This window comes from Bison bison, unplaced genomic scaffold (assembly GCF_000754665.1).
Source record: "Bison bison bison isolate TAMUID 2011002044 unplaced genomic scaffold, Bison_UMD1.0 scf7180017864252, whole genome shotgun sequence".
In the NCBI taxonomy this organism is placed as follows: domain Eukaryota; kingdom Metazoa; phylum Chordata; class Mammalia; order Artiodactyla; family Bovidae; genus Bison; species Bison bison.
This window is the reverse complement of record NW_011494824.1, coordinates 3,406,370-3,420,968: the sequence shown is the minus strand read 5'-3', so window position 1 is coordinate 3,420,968 and position 14,599 is coordinate 3,406,370. Positions and strand designations below refer to the sequence as shown.

The following is a 14,599-nucleotide window of genomic DNA, read 5'->3' as shown; positions in this document are numbered from 1 at the left end:
TTTTTTTTTTTCTCATTTTCCTGAGTGGTTTTCTATAGCAGAAGTTGTGTTTTACTTATGGATCCTTTGAATTATTGAAATTACTAAAACATCAAAATATTGTACGTCATCTGTAACTTTTAGCTTATGCTTTATGAAATTTTACCTGACTCACCTAGTATCCAGCAGTACTTCAGTCTTTAATATGTTCTTTCATAATAGACGAAACAACATAGGGTAACCCTTCTTTATGCTGGAACTTCTAATTTTGTTTTGCATCGTATGTGGGTTTTTAACTTTTCTGAAAGCAATGACAGTGTTCCACATTTTTGTTTCTTAGAAGAAAATAGCCAAAATACCTTCTCAAAGCCAACAAATATGAAAACTATTTTCCTTTTGGGAAACAGAGAGACACTTATTAGCACAATTGTATAATTCTTAATTAAAGCATAAAATTTGCCTGTAACTTGTCTTGGTGGTTTAGAAGTGGTTTAATGCCTGTTCAGATGATTAAGTTACAGTCAATTCTCAGTTACCCATACCAGTACAGGGGAGGTACACAATAGGAACCATGTCTCTTCAACTTTGGAATGCAGAAATTGCACTTATACTTTTTAAAAAATAATGTTATGCTTTTATTTTTGGCTGTGCCGGGTCTTCTGTGGTTGTGGCAGGCAGGGGCTACTCTCCAGTTGGGGAGCGCAGGCTCTAGACGCACCGGCTCCGAGTTGCCGCGGGTGGACCCGGTAGTTGCAGCTCCCGGGCTCCGTAGCTGTAGCGCACGGGCTTAGTTTTTCTGCAGCATGTGGGATCTTCCCGGATCAAGAATTAAACCCGCGTCTCCTGCACTGCAGGCAGATTCTTTACCACTGAGCCACCAGGGAAGCCTGCACTTAGACGTCATGGTCCATGGTCCTCATATGCATATACTTCGGCAGTGTGTTGACACTTTTATAATGAAGCCTTATCACAGCAGCCTGGTATTTGGCTCTGTAACTTGATGGGGGAGTCCAAGTTACTACAGAGCCAGAAGAGGATGAAATGGCTGTATCTAATTCAGAACAGGCTGTGCTATCTTGACTTGCCTCAAAAGTCTCATTTTACATTTTGCTTTTTTTTATAGCTAGGTATGGCTATAATAATGTTTTAAATTTTAGAAGGCTTCCAGATAATAAATATCTAGAATTACTTGTGGTCTTCAGTAGTAAAAATAACAAAAATTATTATCCTGCAAATGTAACACTTTTTATGCCCAGTAAGTTAAAACCAAAATAAACAATTATTAGTAAAATCTGTACCCATGGCTATCTTCATTTCATTTAAAATGAAATAGCAATTACTGTTCATAATAACAAAAATTGTTTACTACTTTATTAAATTTTATTAATGTTTTTAATGGTAGTGTTCAACAGTGTATTACCCTGTGGGATGAATGAATTTATATATCTAAGCTTATATATTAATTGTCATAATAAAATTGAAATCTCTATGAGATTTTTTAATGACTTCTCTATTCTTCTGTGGTAGTTGCTTTTTTGAATTTATGAAAAATAGGCCCAAAACCATTCTTGTATTTATTAATGATAATAAGTTTAAAATTACTTGAAAAAAAAACAATGTGCATGAAAAGTATTTTGACCATTAGTATTTTAAGAAATTAAATTATTCTTGGCTGGCCTACCTTTTCAGGGTCTTTTATTTCTGAGAGGACTTTTAAATTAACATTAGAATATTCTTTGTGACCATTCAATGAATTAAGTCCTGTTGTCTAGTTTTAGGATCATTTGTTCCTACTACTCTTTACAATTTGAATATTTTTTACATTAAAAACCAAGCTTAAAAATACTTATATAAGAATTAGCTAAGAAAAAAATGAATCTTCATTAATATGCAGAAGTGTGTGATAATATAAAGTAGACATTTTAATTGAATACATAATAGAAAATGGCTCCTAATACATTAGCAGAAAATATCTCCATTAAGGAAAAGTCAATTAAAGGAGCACAAGTTTTATGGAATTCACTTGAAAAACCAGGAGCGTTTTAAGTATAGTTAACCACTTTTAAAGATCAGTTGAAAAAGTATAACTACTTTTAGATTATGTGACATTTAGCTTTGATTTTCTAAATGAGCCATAGAATCAGAAACCCAACCAGTATACTATTAGAACACTTAATTTCTATCTTCATTTCCATGGTAGGTACTTACAGATCAAAAAAGTTGCTCTTTGAGAATAAAACCATCTTACTGAGACCTGCAGAGTTATGGTCATTGTGCCAATCTTGCTATTTTCCAAATTACAGTTACCACATGATAGACATCAGAATCAAAAGAATCAAAGCATTTACTAAATATATAGCCAAATGTCTTCATGTCTTGTTTAGATACTCGTAATACAGTGTCATATGAGACACTGAAAGTCTTAAAGCTTATTATTTAAAACAATACTAGTAAAGAATATGGGATTCCCAGGTGGGAATGCAGTGCAATGCAAAAGACACATCTTCAGTCCCTGGGTCAGGAAGATACCCTTGAGAAGGAAATGGCAACCCACTCCAGTATTCTTGCCTGGGAAATCCTATGGACAGAGGAGCCTGGCAGGCTACAGTCCATGGGGTCGCAGAAGAGTCAGACGTGACTGAGCGACTAAACAACAAAAAATAATATATACAAAAAGCAGAATGAACCACAGTAAGTCACTATACAAATAGACTGAAAAGTTAAAAGATTATTTTATAAGTTTTAGGGGAGGTTAGAGACACTAGTCTTGGAAATTCTAGGTTTTTCTAGGGCCAGAAAAAAATGTCTTGTTCTCCTCTAAGAAAGAAATTAAATTCAGGGGTTTTGAAGGAGATTCTTATTCAACAGTGTAAAAACTGCCTTTTTTTAAAAGTGCATTTGCCTTAATCGCATTGTTTGTCCTCTGATCAACTAAGGTATAATGATCAAAATGCAGAAAGCCGAAAAATCTGTACTTTCAAAATCTCTAAGGTTTTTCTGTATAAAAGAACCAGGTAGGAGTTTTTGTAAAACTCAGATTCCTGGGACCCACACCCAAAAACTCAGACTCAGGGCCACTGGGATAGGGCCCAGGAATCTGCACTTTAGCCAGTACTCCAAGTAGTTGCAGACAGATAGATGTTCCCGAAGTTCGTGGTTAATGACAGCCACATGCTGTATTTTATTTTATTTTATTTTATTTTATTTTTTTTACATGCTGTATTTTAAAAAACATTTTTCCTTGTATGTTTCTTTTTCACAGGTTAGTCATTAAGGAATACCAGTAGACAAGATGTTTGATTTAAGCTTTCTTCCTTCTGTCCTATATGCTCCAGCAAGAAAGGAATTAGTTGTTCAGTCACTCATCGTGTCCGAGTCTTTGCAACCCCGTGGTCTGTAGCCCACCAGGCCTCTCTGTCCGTGGGCAAGAATACTGGGGTGGGTTGCTATTTAGGAGCACATTACAGTGGTGGCGATGAAACAGTCTGAGACCATAAGTAGTCTTTCAGCAGTCTCAGCATTTTATATTTTAACCCAGTTTGACATTTTAACCCAGTTCAGGAATTCTGACATTCATATACAGTAATATTGTTAAAAACAATTATCGTACAACCTACTTATTTTGTTATATCATACAACCTACGCATTTTACCCTTTCATGAACAACAAATTGACCTTATAAGGGGAAAATGTGATATTTGAGGGAAAGCAGAAAGCCATGTCTCTGTCATGATTCTATTTTAGTTCTTAATTTATTCAGTAAAACCTTAGAAGAGCTTTCATTGTTAACGTGTATTCAGGACTTAACATTCCTTTTTACCCCCTATATTTCTTAATCTATGATTTGGATTTTGTTTACTGTGTCACTTTTTTAATTTTCAAATTTTGAACATGTACAACCTGTGAATAATTACAATCCTAATAAAGTAAGTGTTGTTTTACTGTTATTACTTAGGTCCTTAACTATTAGAAAAATATGATGCTGTGAATGGAACTGTGAATCCATGGCAACCTGGCAGCCAACTTTTTAAATTTATCAACACACTTAAAGACCATTTATTGTTTTAGGATCAAAATAATTTTTTTAACATAAAGTAGTTGTAAAGAACAACTTTTTCATTTCTACTCCTTAAACTGTGTATACATGTTTAATGCTTAAGTATTGGCATATACCATTGTTTGTATCCTAAAATATCCATATTGTGTAAGTCCTTAATTCAGTATTTTTTGAAGACCATTGTGACAGATTTTGTTAATGCTGGGGTTACAAACATGAAGGACATAGATAATTTTTGGTGAAGTCTTTGCTGTTTTCCTGGTTTTGGTTCTTAGGTTGGTCAATCTTTAAGTTATTGTTTTTATTTGCTAGTTGTTTTCTTTCTTTTCCCCTGATCAGATCAGATCAGATCAGTCGCTCAGTCGTGTCCGACTCTTTGTGACCCCATGAATTCGCAACACGCCAGGCCTCCCTGTCCCTCACCAACTCCTGGAGTTCACTCAGACTCACGTCCATCGAGTCAGTGATGCCATCCAGCCATCTCATCCTCTGCCGTCCTCTTCTCCTCCTGCCCCCAATCCCTCCCAGCATCAGAGTCTTTTCCAATGAGTCAGCTCTTCTCATGAGGTGGCCAAAGTACTGCAGTTTCAGCTTTAGCATCATTCCTTCCAAAGAAATCCCAGGGCTGATCTCCTTTAGAATGGACTGAACCCTAACTATGGAATATTTAAATACCGGGTAATTTTGAAGGCCCATATGGAAAAGAATGGCATTTGTTGTCTTGATGCCCGAATTTTATAAGCCTGGTACTATAGTCACCGAACTTCATCTGTCTGAAAATAAAAGTTTGTACATACAGTTGTTAATAATATGAAGGTGCCAGGCTTCAATCTTACTCTATAACAAGTCAGAGGGAATTCCCTGTGGTCCAGTAGTTAGGGCTTGGTGCTTTCACTGCTGAGGGCCCAGTTTAATCCCTGGTTGGGGATGTAAAGTCCCACAAGCTGAGCAGCATGGCCCCCCCAAAAAAGCAAAAACAAATTGGAATCTCAAACATTACTAAGATTTGTGAAACCTATTTTGTGATCAGAGTTTTTCTCAGTTTGGTGGTTATCCACTAGGGGGCAGCACTGCTTTTTATCTGACTGCTTTGATCTCTGAAGGCTCTGAGCAGCATTTCATTGAAAAACAAATGTGGACCTCAGTTAATTTTTACACGAAAGGCGTATTTGGATATTTCAGAAATAACCAAACTGCAGTTAATTTTTGCTTTAGGATATTCTATATTTAAATTTTATTTAGTTCTACTGTTTGTGAGATAATTTTCTACAATGCAACAGTTTTTCAAATAGGAATATATAAATGTTTTCATGTAAAAATCAAAGAAAGGTATTCTTGATGGTTTTCCTTCTGGCTGACAATTTTGTAAGTACTCAGAGAGAATGGGGTAAGAGTTTATTTGTTTTACTCTCTGGTTTTCTGTTAAGTCCCATCCCACCCCTCCCCCAACAGACAGACAAACCAAAAATGCTCTAGAATAACTGGAGTATTTGGTATCTTTCTTGAGAAAGTGCGCTTAGATTTTTTTAGTTTTCTTGTATAAAGAAAGAGAACACATCATTGACAAGGTAGCGTGGGGAATCATGTTTTATACAAGTTCTAAAGATTAGAATGGAAAATAGAGTCCTAAATTATGATGGCACCTAATTCTTTTGTTTTAACTATTCTCATCAGAATGTTAAAGGAAACATTACAATATTTCTGGCCTTTTTAAAAAAATAATAGGGAAAAATACATTGCTTCAGATAAATTCTCTAAACTTGAATCACATGTAAATTTTTTCTCAATACAGATTCAATAGTGTAATGGGCTTAACTTTTACATTTTTAGAGTCAACAAAATAGGATTTTTTACAACATAAAAACTCTCTGCCTTTTAAAAATGTTATCCTATATTAACTCAAAATTATAGGGATTTATCATTTAAATCATTTAGAAAATAATACTACAAATCAACATGCTTTGGTGTTTGATGTTAGGAACCTTATTCAAACCAGCATTTCTTACATATAATTATGGTGCGACTTCATTACACATTTGTCAACTTTGGACTAATTATTTTTATACAGCTCGGGCAGGGCACTCATCCTGTGGTCGTCTTTCTTACTAATAGGATTCTGTCTGCTTCAGCAGGCAGTAATTGAAGGCTTCATGTACAGAGTAGGAAAAAAAAAGTTTTAGCCTGAGTGGGCCATTGTCACAGCTTCTGGTAACCAGTAGAACAGAAAACACAAGAAAATTGAACTCAGAATAGAAAAATCAGAAACCAGGAAGACTATCCAAGAGAAGAAAAAGCATGTCTTAGAGCTGTTGCATTAAGTGTAGCAAATATGATTCTGCATAAAAAAATTTTATGTTTGTGAATACCCTGCGGATGGATGCAGCCTCTCAGATAACTATTTTAAAATTCACGTTCTATTAACATTTAAGTTATTAAAAACAACTGAGTTGCAGGGTTCTTTTTCATTCCAACAAAGAGCATTTAAGGTCCATAGCCATTTTCTCACAAATCTCACAGATCTAAAAAGCATACGGTTTAAGTACATGAAGGAATAAGTTCGTGCATTGTAGAAAATATATTTGTTCAAATGTGTTGTTATTTGACCTGTTCTCATAATAGTTATAAATTTTCTCAATAGTTACAAATTAGCATCTTTAGAAGAGTAGTTCATACTTTCATTTAGGTTTGGCAACCAGCTTATTTTGTCTTTTTCTTTAAATCTTAGGAATTTTAAAAAATTTATTTATTTGAATTGGAGGCTAATTACTTTACAACATTTGTAGTGGGTTTTGCCATACCTTAGGAATTCTTCTAGACTTCAAAAATTAAATGTCAGTTTCTAGAGATAATAAACAAAAAGACATTTAATAAGATGAAATACAAATATATCCATACAGTTTTACCCTCTCGGTGGTTAGAATGAAAATGAAAACTTAAGACAAATACCAAATGGTATTCTTTTAATAGTGTGGAGCCCATCATACATAGGCAGTGCATCTCTAACTGTCATCCACATATTTGTTCTCATTTGTGGTGTTACTGGTGTTCGAGGTGGGTTGGTCTCCAGTTCTCCCTCCTTACATGACAGCTCCATTCAGGGTTTTGTATTTTTCATTGCTGGTGTCTCTTTTGAAGGAGTCGGGGCTAGGAGAATATTTATTTCTTTTTTTAACCTTTAAAGACAAATTTAAAATATGTCATGATGGAGCATCAAATCAAGATGCTCTGAATTACAGAACACTACACATCAGATGCACGAGTTTTGAAGAGAAAAATCTTTCTTCTTAAAGTTGCAGAACAATAATAGATTATATGCATAAAAGGTAAATCAGAAAAGCCTTAATTTATCTGTTGACAGATAAAAAACAAATACTCAGAGGGCATTTTGCATATATTAGAATTGTGTCATCTCAAATCAGAAAGCTTGGGTTCAAATTCCCGCTCAGCCATTCACTAGCCAGGTAGGTGTTTGAGCAAGTTTCTCCACTTCTGTGGGCCTCGGTTTCCTCTTCTGTGAATTGATCTGACTCATAGAATCAAGAGAAATAATGCAAGTGAGGTACTTAGCACCCACTGCACACAGCACTTAATAAATGCTGTCATCACTACCATGATCAGAAACTTCACAGCTCTTCTGAAAAACACTTTACCACAGTGTGATCTTAGTTTGAGGCAAGTTCAAAGGTTCTGATGTCAGTCATTAAATTTAGTATACAAGTATTTGACGCAAGCTGTCTTCAGTGTTTATTACACCCCCAAGCTAGCTATTTGTTATTTACTAATTAGTACTCTTTGCATAACTATCTTTTAAATATACATTAAAGCATAGCCTGTTTGGGAGTTAAGTGATTAATAAATTGGGGGTGGGGGTGGGTGGTGACTTCTGCTTTCCATGGACCAAAAGAAACCAATTGTAATCATGCTGTGTTTCCATTAAATACATCCTTTTTGAACTGTGAAATGAGAATGTCAGAACATCTGATCTTCTGGTCCTCTGCTTTAAAACATTGTTTCCACCATTTGTGCCCATTAGAACATAGAGAACTAGTTAAAAGACAGTAGCTTTCACACCAGCTGACAGATTTGCTAGGATGATTTGCTTAACGTGTTTCCACTGCAGTGTAAGCAAATACCTCTTTTCTTCTACATTCGTATTCTTTACAATATTGATAATTTTGCGGTAATAAATATTTTAAGAACATGTACAAGACTGTAGCCATGGGGTCCCAGAGAGTTGGGCAGGACTTGGTAACTGGACAACAGCAGGACAGTAGTTTTCATCTCTGTAAACATACTGACATCAGAGTTGACAGTTGTCTCTGCTGAGTTTGTGTTTCTGTAACATCAAACTTAAGTTTTAGTTGAAAAGAGAGAAAAGGTGCTTTGGGGCCGTGCAGCCCTGGCAGTCAGATAGCAGCACTTTTGCCTTCCTGTTCGGAATGCGTGACGCAGTCTTCTTCTGCATGGTCCCAAGGCGTAAGTGTTAAGTAAATAGAGACTACTAAGACTGCCGTTGACATAATGATAACCTGTCAGAAACAGGGACCTCTGCCGAAATATTTGTTGAATGACAATTTGGTGATGACCACATCTGTGGGGAAAGTTGCACAAAGAGGTGAGACAATAGAGCCACCTAGAGTCTGTCATCTGGTGACACGGCTTTAACAGAAATACAGAAATAGGGTTCTCCTGGGAAGCAGAAGAACCTCGAAAATTGGGACAAAAGGAATGCAGAAAGCTGCAGAACGTGATAGAAAAGAGAGGTCATTTGAGGGCAGGTGATCTTGTGTTCTCTCAAAGGTGCAGATGGCCTAGAGCCTATTACAGAGAGTGAAGTGAGTCAGAAAGAGAAATAAAATATCGTATACTAACACATGTATGTGGACTCTAGAAGGACGGTACTGATGAATTTATTTGCAGGGCAGCAATGGAGAAACAGAGAGAACAGACCTATGGACATGGGGACAGGGAAGGAGGGAGCGGGTGAGATGTATGGAGAGAGTGGCATGGAAATTTACATTACCGTCTGTAAAATAGCTAGCCAGTGGGAATTTGCTGTAGATCAGGGAACTCAAACAGGAGCTCTGTGACAATCTAGAAGGGTGGGATGGGGAGGGAGGTTCAGGAGGGAGGGGACATGGGTGTACCTATGATGATTCTTGTTGATGTCCGGCAGAAAACCACAAAATTCTGTAAAGCCATTATCCTTCAATTAAAAAAATAAAATGGCACCAAAAAAAAAAAAGTGCAGCTGAGGTGCCCGTTTCCGAATCTCTTGTATGGGCATCTAAAGAGCAGATGGGTGTATATGTTCAAAGCTTTTATGAAACCTCTATGATTTCTGTTCCTAAACTGCTTGCTTAACAGTTGCTTCTCTCAGTGGAAAAACTGCTCCATCAGATTCTTTGCAAGTCTTCAGCATCTTTGGAGAGAGTACACAAATACATCTACCACCCATTAGCTAATTGTTTTTTGGGTTTTTTTTAGCTAACATTTTAAAACATGGCTTAAAAGTGTTGAAAAGATTTTCAACTTAGTAAAATTAGCATATTTGTTTTGCTTTTGATGCATTTTTATAATTATTGTTGGAAAACTGATCTTCATGATTCTATTGAGGCCAAAAATGGCTTATTAGATACTCCCCCCACACACACACACAAAAAAAGATAAAGAAAAAAAAGAATCTAATATATTATGAGCTCTTGGTGTCATTAAAAAAAAAAAAAACTCAAAAAAGAAATTACTTTCCATTTAAAGAGAATCTGCTTCCTGCTTAAGTGGCTAATATTTTAATTAAGTCGGGAGTGAAGTTTTTCTGAGTGTCTCCTGATAAACTCCCTCTTTTATGTTGATGGTAATTAAACAGATCCCTGAGGAGGCTGTGGGCTCGGTGCGAGGCCCGTGCTAATTGTCAGACAGGAGACACTGACCAGTTGGCTTGCTCTTGAATGGCCCGCAGCGTGCTGTCAGCGCTGCGGTCTGATTTTCTGTATTGTGAGCTGTTGTCAGGGCTAACTGGGTGCCATTGTGGCTGGAGATGTCGCGCAAATTGAGGCAGATGGCTCAGGTTCAGACACGTGTCCCACCGAAAGGGGAAAGGGGATTGGCCCTGCAAAGTGGGGTCACAGCAGGTCACAGACCTGCTCCACACTTGTTAGTGTTTTCAAAAGCTCATGTGCAGCAACTTTGTTTTTCTCCAGTCATCCCTGCAGTCAAACCCTCCTCACCCCCCTCAGAAACTGTGGAACACGCTCCATGTAGAAAACGGGGGCCTGGGAGGGGACCGTCCTCTTCCCGTGTCTGGGGCTCAACTGTGCAGGCAGAGTCAATGAGCAGGATTGACAGAGCTTCACTGCGTCTCCAACGGCTCTGCAGTCAATTGCAGTGCTTAAAAGGCTAGTTTTGCTTTTAATTCCATGTAATTAGTAGGTTCTTCATGTCTTGGAATTTAGTAATGTGAGCCTTAGACCTCAAGTTTGCTCTTTCCTATTCTAAAGCAGAAAGAAGATCTAATGTTCAGAACATTAAAAAAAAATACAGACAGAGGGAGTGTAGTGTTACACTTGGCTGTCACGTGATTTTCTTCCATGTCCTCAACGTATTTTAACATGTATGAATTCATTGAAACTTAGTAAGAGTTCGATAATGCACATAAAATTATCTAATTTCTTGCATAATCATTTTCAGATATGAGGAATTAAAATTTCAAGCTCTTTGAGAAAGATAAACCTTTTCTTAACATGTTTTAAAGATGAAAATAGAACAGTTTATTTTAAATGGTCCAATGGCTGGTGAAATGTTATATATTAAATGAGTAAATGATTCTCAAATATGTAGTAATCAAGAGTTATTCACATGCATCTATTGTTCAAACTAATAAGTAAAATAGAACTCCCTTTTCTGTTCTGTTCCCAAGATACTGAAATTATCTGCTTGTGGTAAGCATGTGCTGGGCAATTTATTGATTTTTTGGGATAATGCTTGTCTTTGGGTTTTGGGCAGTAGGGAACCTGTAATAAATTATTGAGCAAAAAGTTATTTTAAACCTATTTGAATATATGCTGTCTCCTTTTTTCCTCCTCATGATAAAAGGTCTCTGGTGTTTTGTTTTTTTTTTCCTTCCAGGTTTGCAGCTAAAACTGTGCACAGTGGGTCATTGATGCTAGTCACAGTGGAACTGAAGGAAGGCTCTACAGCGCAGCTTATCATAAACACTGAGAAGACTGTGATTGGTTCTGTTCTGCTGCGAGAGCTGAAGCCTGTCCTGTCCCAGGGGTAACCTGCTTACATCTGGACTTCAGAATCTGGCACACAACAAGAGTGCCTGGCATCCACTGCTGCTGCCTTTCATTTATAATAATAGCCCTTCCATCTGGCAGTGGGGGAAGAATACACTCTTGACATTCTTGTCTCCTGCTTTAGAATGCTGGTGTGTATCTATCGTGAATGCAATACTTTCCCCCTTTTCGCTTTGCTAACCAAAGAACATACATTTTGCTGTCAGTTATCTCAACTCCTAAATCCATTTGGCATTTTCTCTGTCCTGCTACTTCTTCTGGCCCTCGCGGCTCCCTTCCCTGGTTCAACAATGATGGACATGAACTGGATACTTAGAGTTCACTGGAGATCATCTTCCTTTCCGCAGTAAGCAAAAATTAGCCTAGAAATAGTAGACATGATCTCTCAGCTTGGTCTATGAAAAATGGGGTAGTGTACTTCTTAGAATTAAATTCAGAAACAACAATTTATCTGCGAAATTTTGTTCTATGAATTTCCTGGTATTGTAATTGGTTATTGACAACCGTCATCATGAAATTATCTCTGAATCATAAGATAAATAAACTAGCACCTGAATAACATTCGTCTTTGCATTCTTAATGAGAAATCATTTATAATCCTGAAGTTCATATGCTATGGTTTCTTTAAATGTTTTGAGTGTTATATTATGTAGAGAAACAATGGAGTGTAGTTGGTGAAAGAAAAACCACTTTCAAACCACGTGGGTTTTCTACTTATGTTAGAGTTAACTCTAAGAAAAAAGCTGATATATTTAATAACAAAAGCAAAAGCCTTCATGTCTTCTTATAGACAATTTTGATCTTAGTAAAGATCTGATTGCAGATCTTCATGGTTGTAAAGGCCTAATACAACTACTGAAGAGACTGTTAGAATTTCAGTGTTCCTTTACAGATGTTGATGCCCAGCTCTGATGGACTGACATGCCTTTGGAAGCTAACTAGTATAAACTAAATGATAGAAATCTTAAAAAACTAGTTATCTGATCAACCTTTTACCACTTTTCCCTGAAGTGTTTTTTGGGGTTTTTTGTTTGTTTAGTTTTACTAACTTAGGCAAGTTACTGTTTTAATAATAATTTTGTAAAAGGTTGTTCTGTTATCAGAAAACTTTCCTAATACTTTTAAAGCCAGTTGAAATTGTATTTACCAAACTTTGTGATACACGGTAATAAGACTTTAAGACAGGTCCTTTTATATGGAGCCACATTAGTGATTTTTTGAAAGTAAAAAGAGAAGGTACATTGATTGAAACATTATAGAACATATATAAAGAGGAAAGAAAAACAGAAACATTCTTGAGACATTCAGGCTGTGAAAAAATTATTTAGATTTTTAAGGTTGTGAGTGTTACATGTTCCTGCTCCTGAAATGCAGCAGTTCATCTGGGGGAAGTGTTGCCGCCACGGGACACGCCCTTCCTCACGCTGGAGACGTGTACTGCGACGGACTCGCACCAAGAAGCTCTGTGCCATTGCAGCCCCTTGGCATTTCCATTATTCAGCCTATTTCCTAGGGCTTTACACCTTTGGAATTTTAAGTCAATAACTTTTTAAAACATTATAAAGAATTTGACAGGCCAAGTATTTGTTTTCTGGAAAAAATATATTTGCTTACTGTCATCAAAGCAGAGGGGGAAATGCGTGTCATGATGTAGAGAGATTTTTATTTTCCTTATTAGGGCACGCATCTTTGAAAAGAGGTCATGCATTCGTCTGTTTTTTTAAATGAAGGAAATTTCAAAAAATTTTACCTTTGAAGAAGATCACATTTTTTACTTAATTTTTAGATTTAATATGTACATTAATAATGTGTGGTGTGCTAGCAGTTGAAACCGCTTGAACATCAGTAGCTTCTTAACATTTTTTCACATAACTGAAATGAGAAAAATGACCGCGGTCCCAAGTTAAAGATACAGGGAGTTTTTGTTGTTTTTTATACTTTTCTTTGGCACAGTGATTCAGAGTTCCTTTCCTCATATTTCTTTTAACTTTACCATAATCCATGATTATCTTTTAAATTGTTCCATTGAGTCGAGTTAGTCAATGTTGAATTCTTAATTCCAGCTGTATTTTTTCATTTTAATGCCCACTTAATGGGACACTTTATGTACACCAATCTTGAAGAATGGCTCACATACTGTATTTCAGACTGAGCCACATTTTTGGTATCACAATACATTTGCTTTATTATAAGAAAAGGAAAATGTTTTATTCTGAAGAGACTATAACAGTGAACTTTTACCCAGTTAAAATATTAGATACCTGCCCTTCCCAATAACTGTTAGCAAACATTTGAATAACTTTATGTTTATGAAAAGTTTGCACTCTGTGTTTCTGTGGTTAAACATTAAATGTTACTATTAGAGAAGACAAGAACCCAGAATGACAAACAACCTAAGGGTTTAAAAAGAAAGAAGTAGGCCCAGCTAAAGGGATGCCTGAGATCTTTGACGGTTTCTGTTCCCTCTCTGTAATCTCTCTGACATTATTGGCAACTTTGTTAAAGGGGGGAAAACTCCTCTTTCACATAATGGGAGGGGAGGAAAAAAGTCCTGTGTTACAGCTCAAAATTAACAGAGCCTTACTATTTCCTTTCCATCCAAAGACCCTGTGGTGGGAACATAGAAGATGAGCTCTGTTCCCCCCAAGAAATCTACAGTCCAGTTGGCAGTAAATAAAGATGGCAGTGTGACCTTGGCCAAGTTAGTGAGCCCTGGTTTCCTGCCAGGGCTCAGCCTCACTTCCTCCTACTCCCACTCCCAGGTGCCTGGCCAGCCCAGGCGCCTGCAGAGCCCGTGTTCTCACCACCGCCCCTTCTCTCCCAAGTGAGAGGAGACCAGTCTCTGAATGCACACTTTGTTCCTCCATCAACTAAAGGTCCATTCATTGAGAGAAAATTATTTTTTGACCATGTCCTTGATTTTTTTTTTTTTAAATCCTTGTCCATCCCTTCCCCACACCTTGCAACTTGGCCAGTTACGTCAGGAAAAGTTTTCAGGATCACTTTTGGTCTCGTCTCAAGATTTTAGAGAAAAAAACCAAGTTTATGATAGTGTTACTGTCTTAGATGAATGGAAATTGTGTTTAATATAAAAATATGCCCTTAGATGGGCCAGAAGTTCCTTTGAATCTTCACAGACTCCATCTCCTTTCTTTATGTGACTTCCCAGCAAACAGCACTCGAGACAGTTACATGAGTGCTTTACTCTGTCCCTGTCGGTAACATTCCTCTTCTTTCCCCCAACTTTTCAACTGTTACGAGTAAG

General features: G+C 36.8%; 1 protein-coding gene across 2 annotated transcripts in view; it reads left to right on the top strand.

The window, feature by feature from the left end:
* The window catches only part of AP3B1 (adaptor-related protein complex 3, beta 1 subunit), a 236,718-nt gene extending 224,823 nt beyond the window's left edge, over nucleotides 1–11,895 (top strand). For both annotated transcript variants that reach the window (XM_010847632.1, XM_010847633.1), the window contains exon 27: nucleotides 11,162–11,895. In XM_010847632.1, the coding sequence (XP_010845934.1) occupies nucleotides 11,162–11,315 (154 nt within the window). In that variant the 3' untranslated portion in view covers nucleotides 11,316–11,895. The remainder of the gene's footprint in view (nucleotides 1–11,161) is intronic.
* Nucleotides 11,896–14,599: the final 2,704 nt, after the last annotated feature.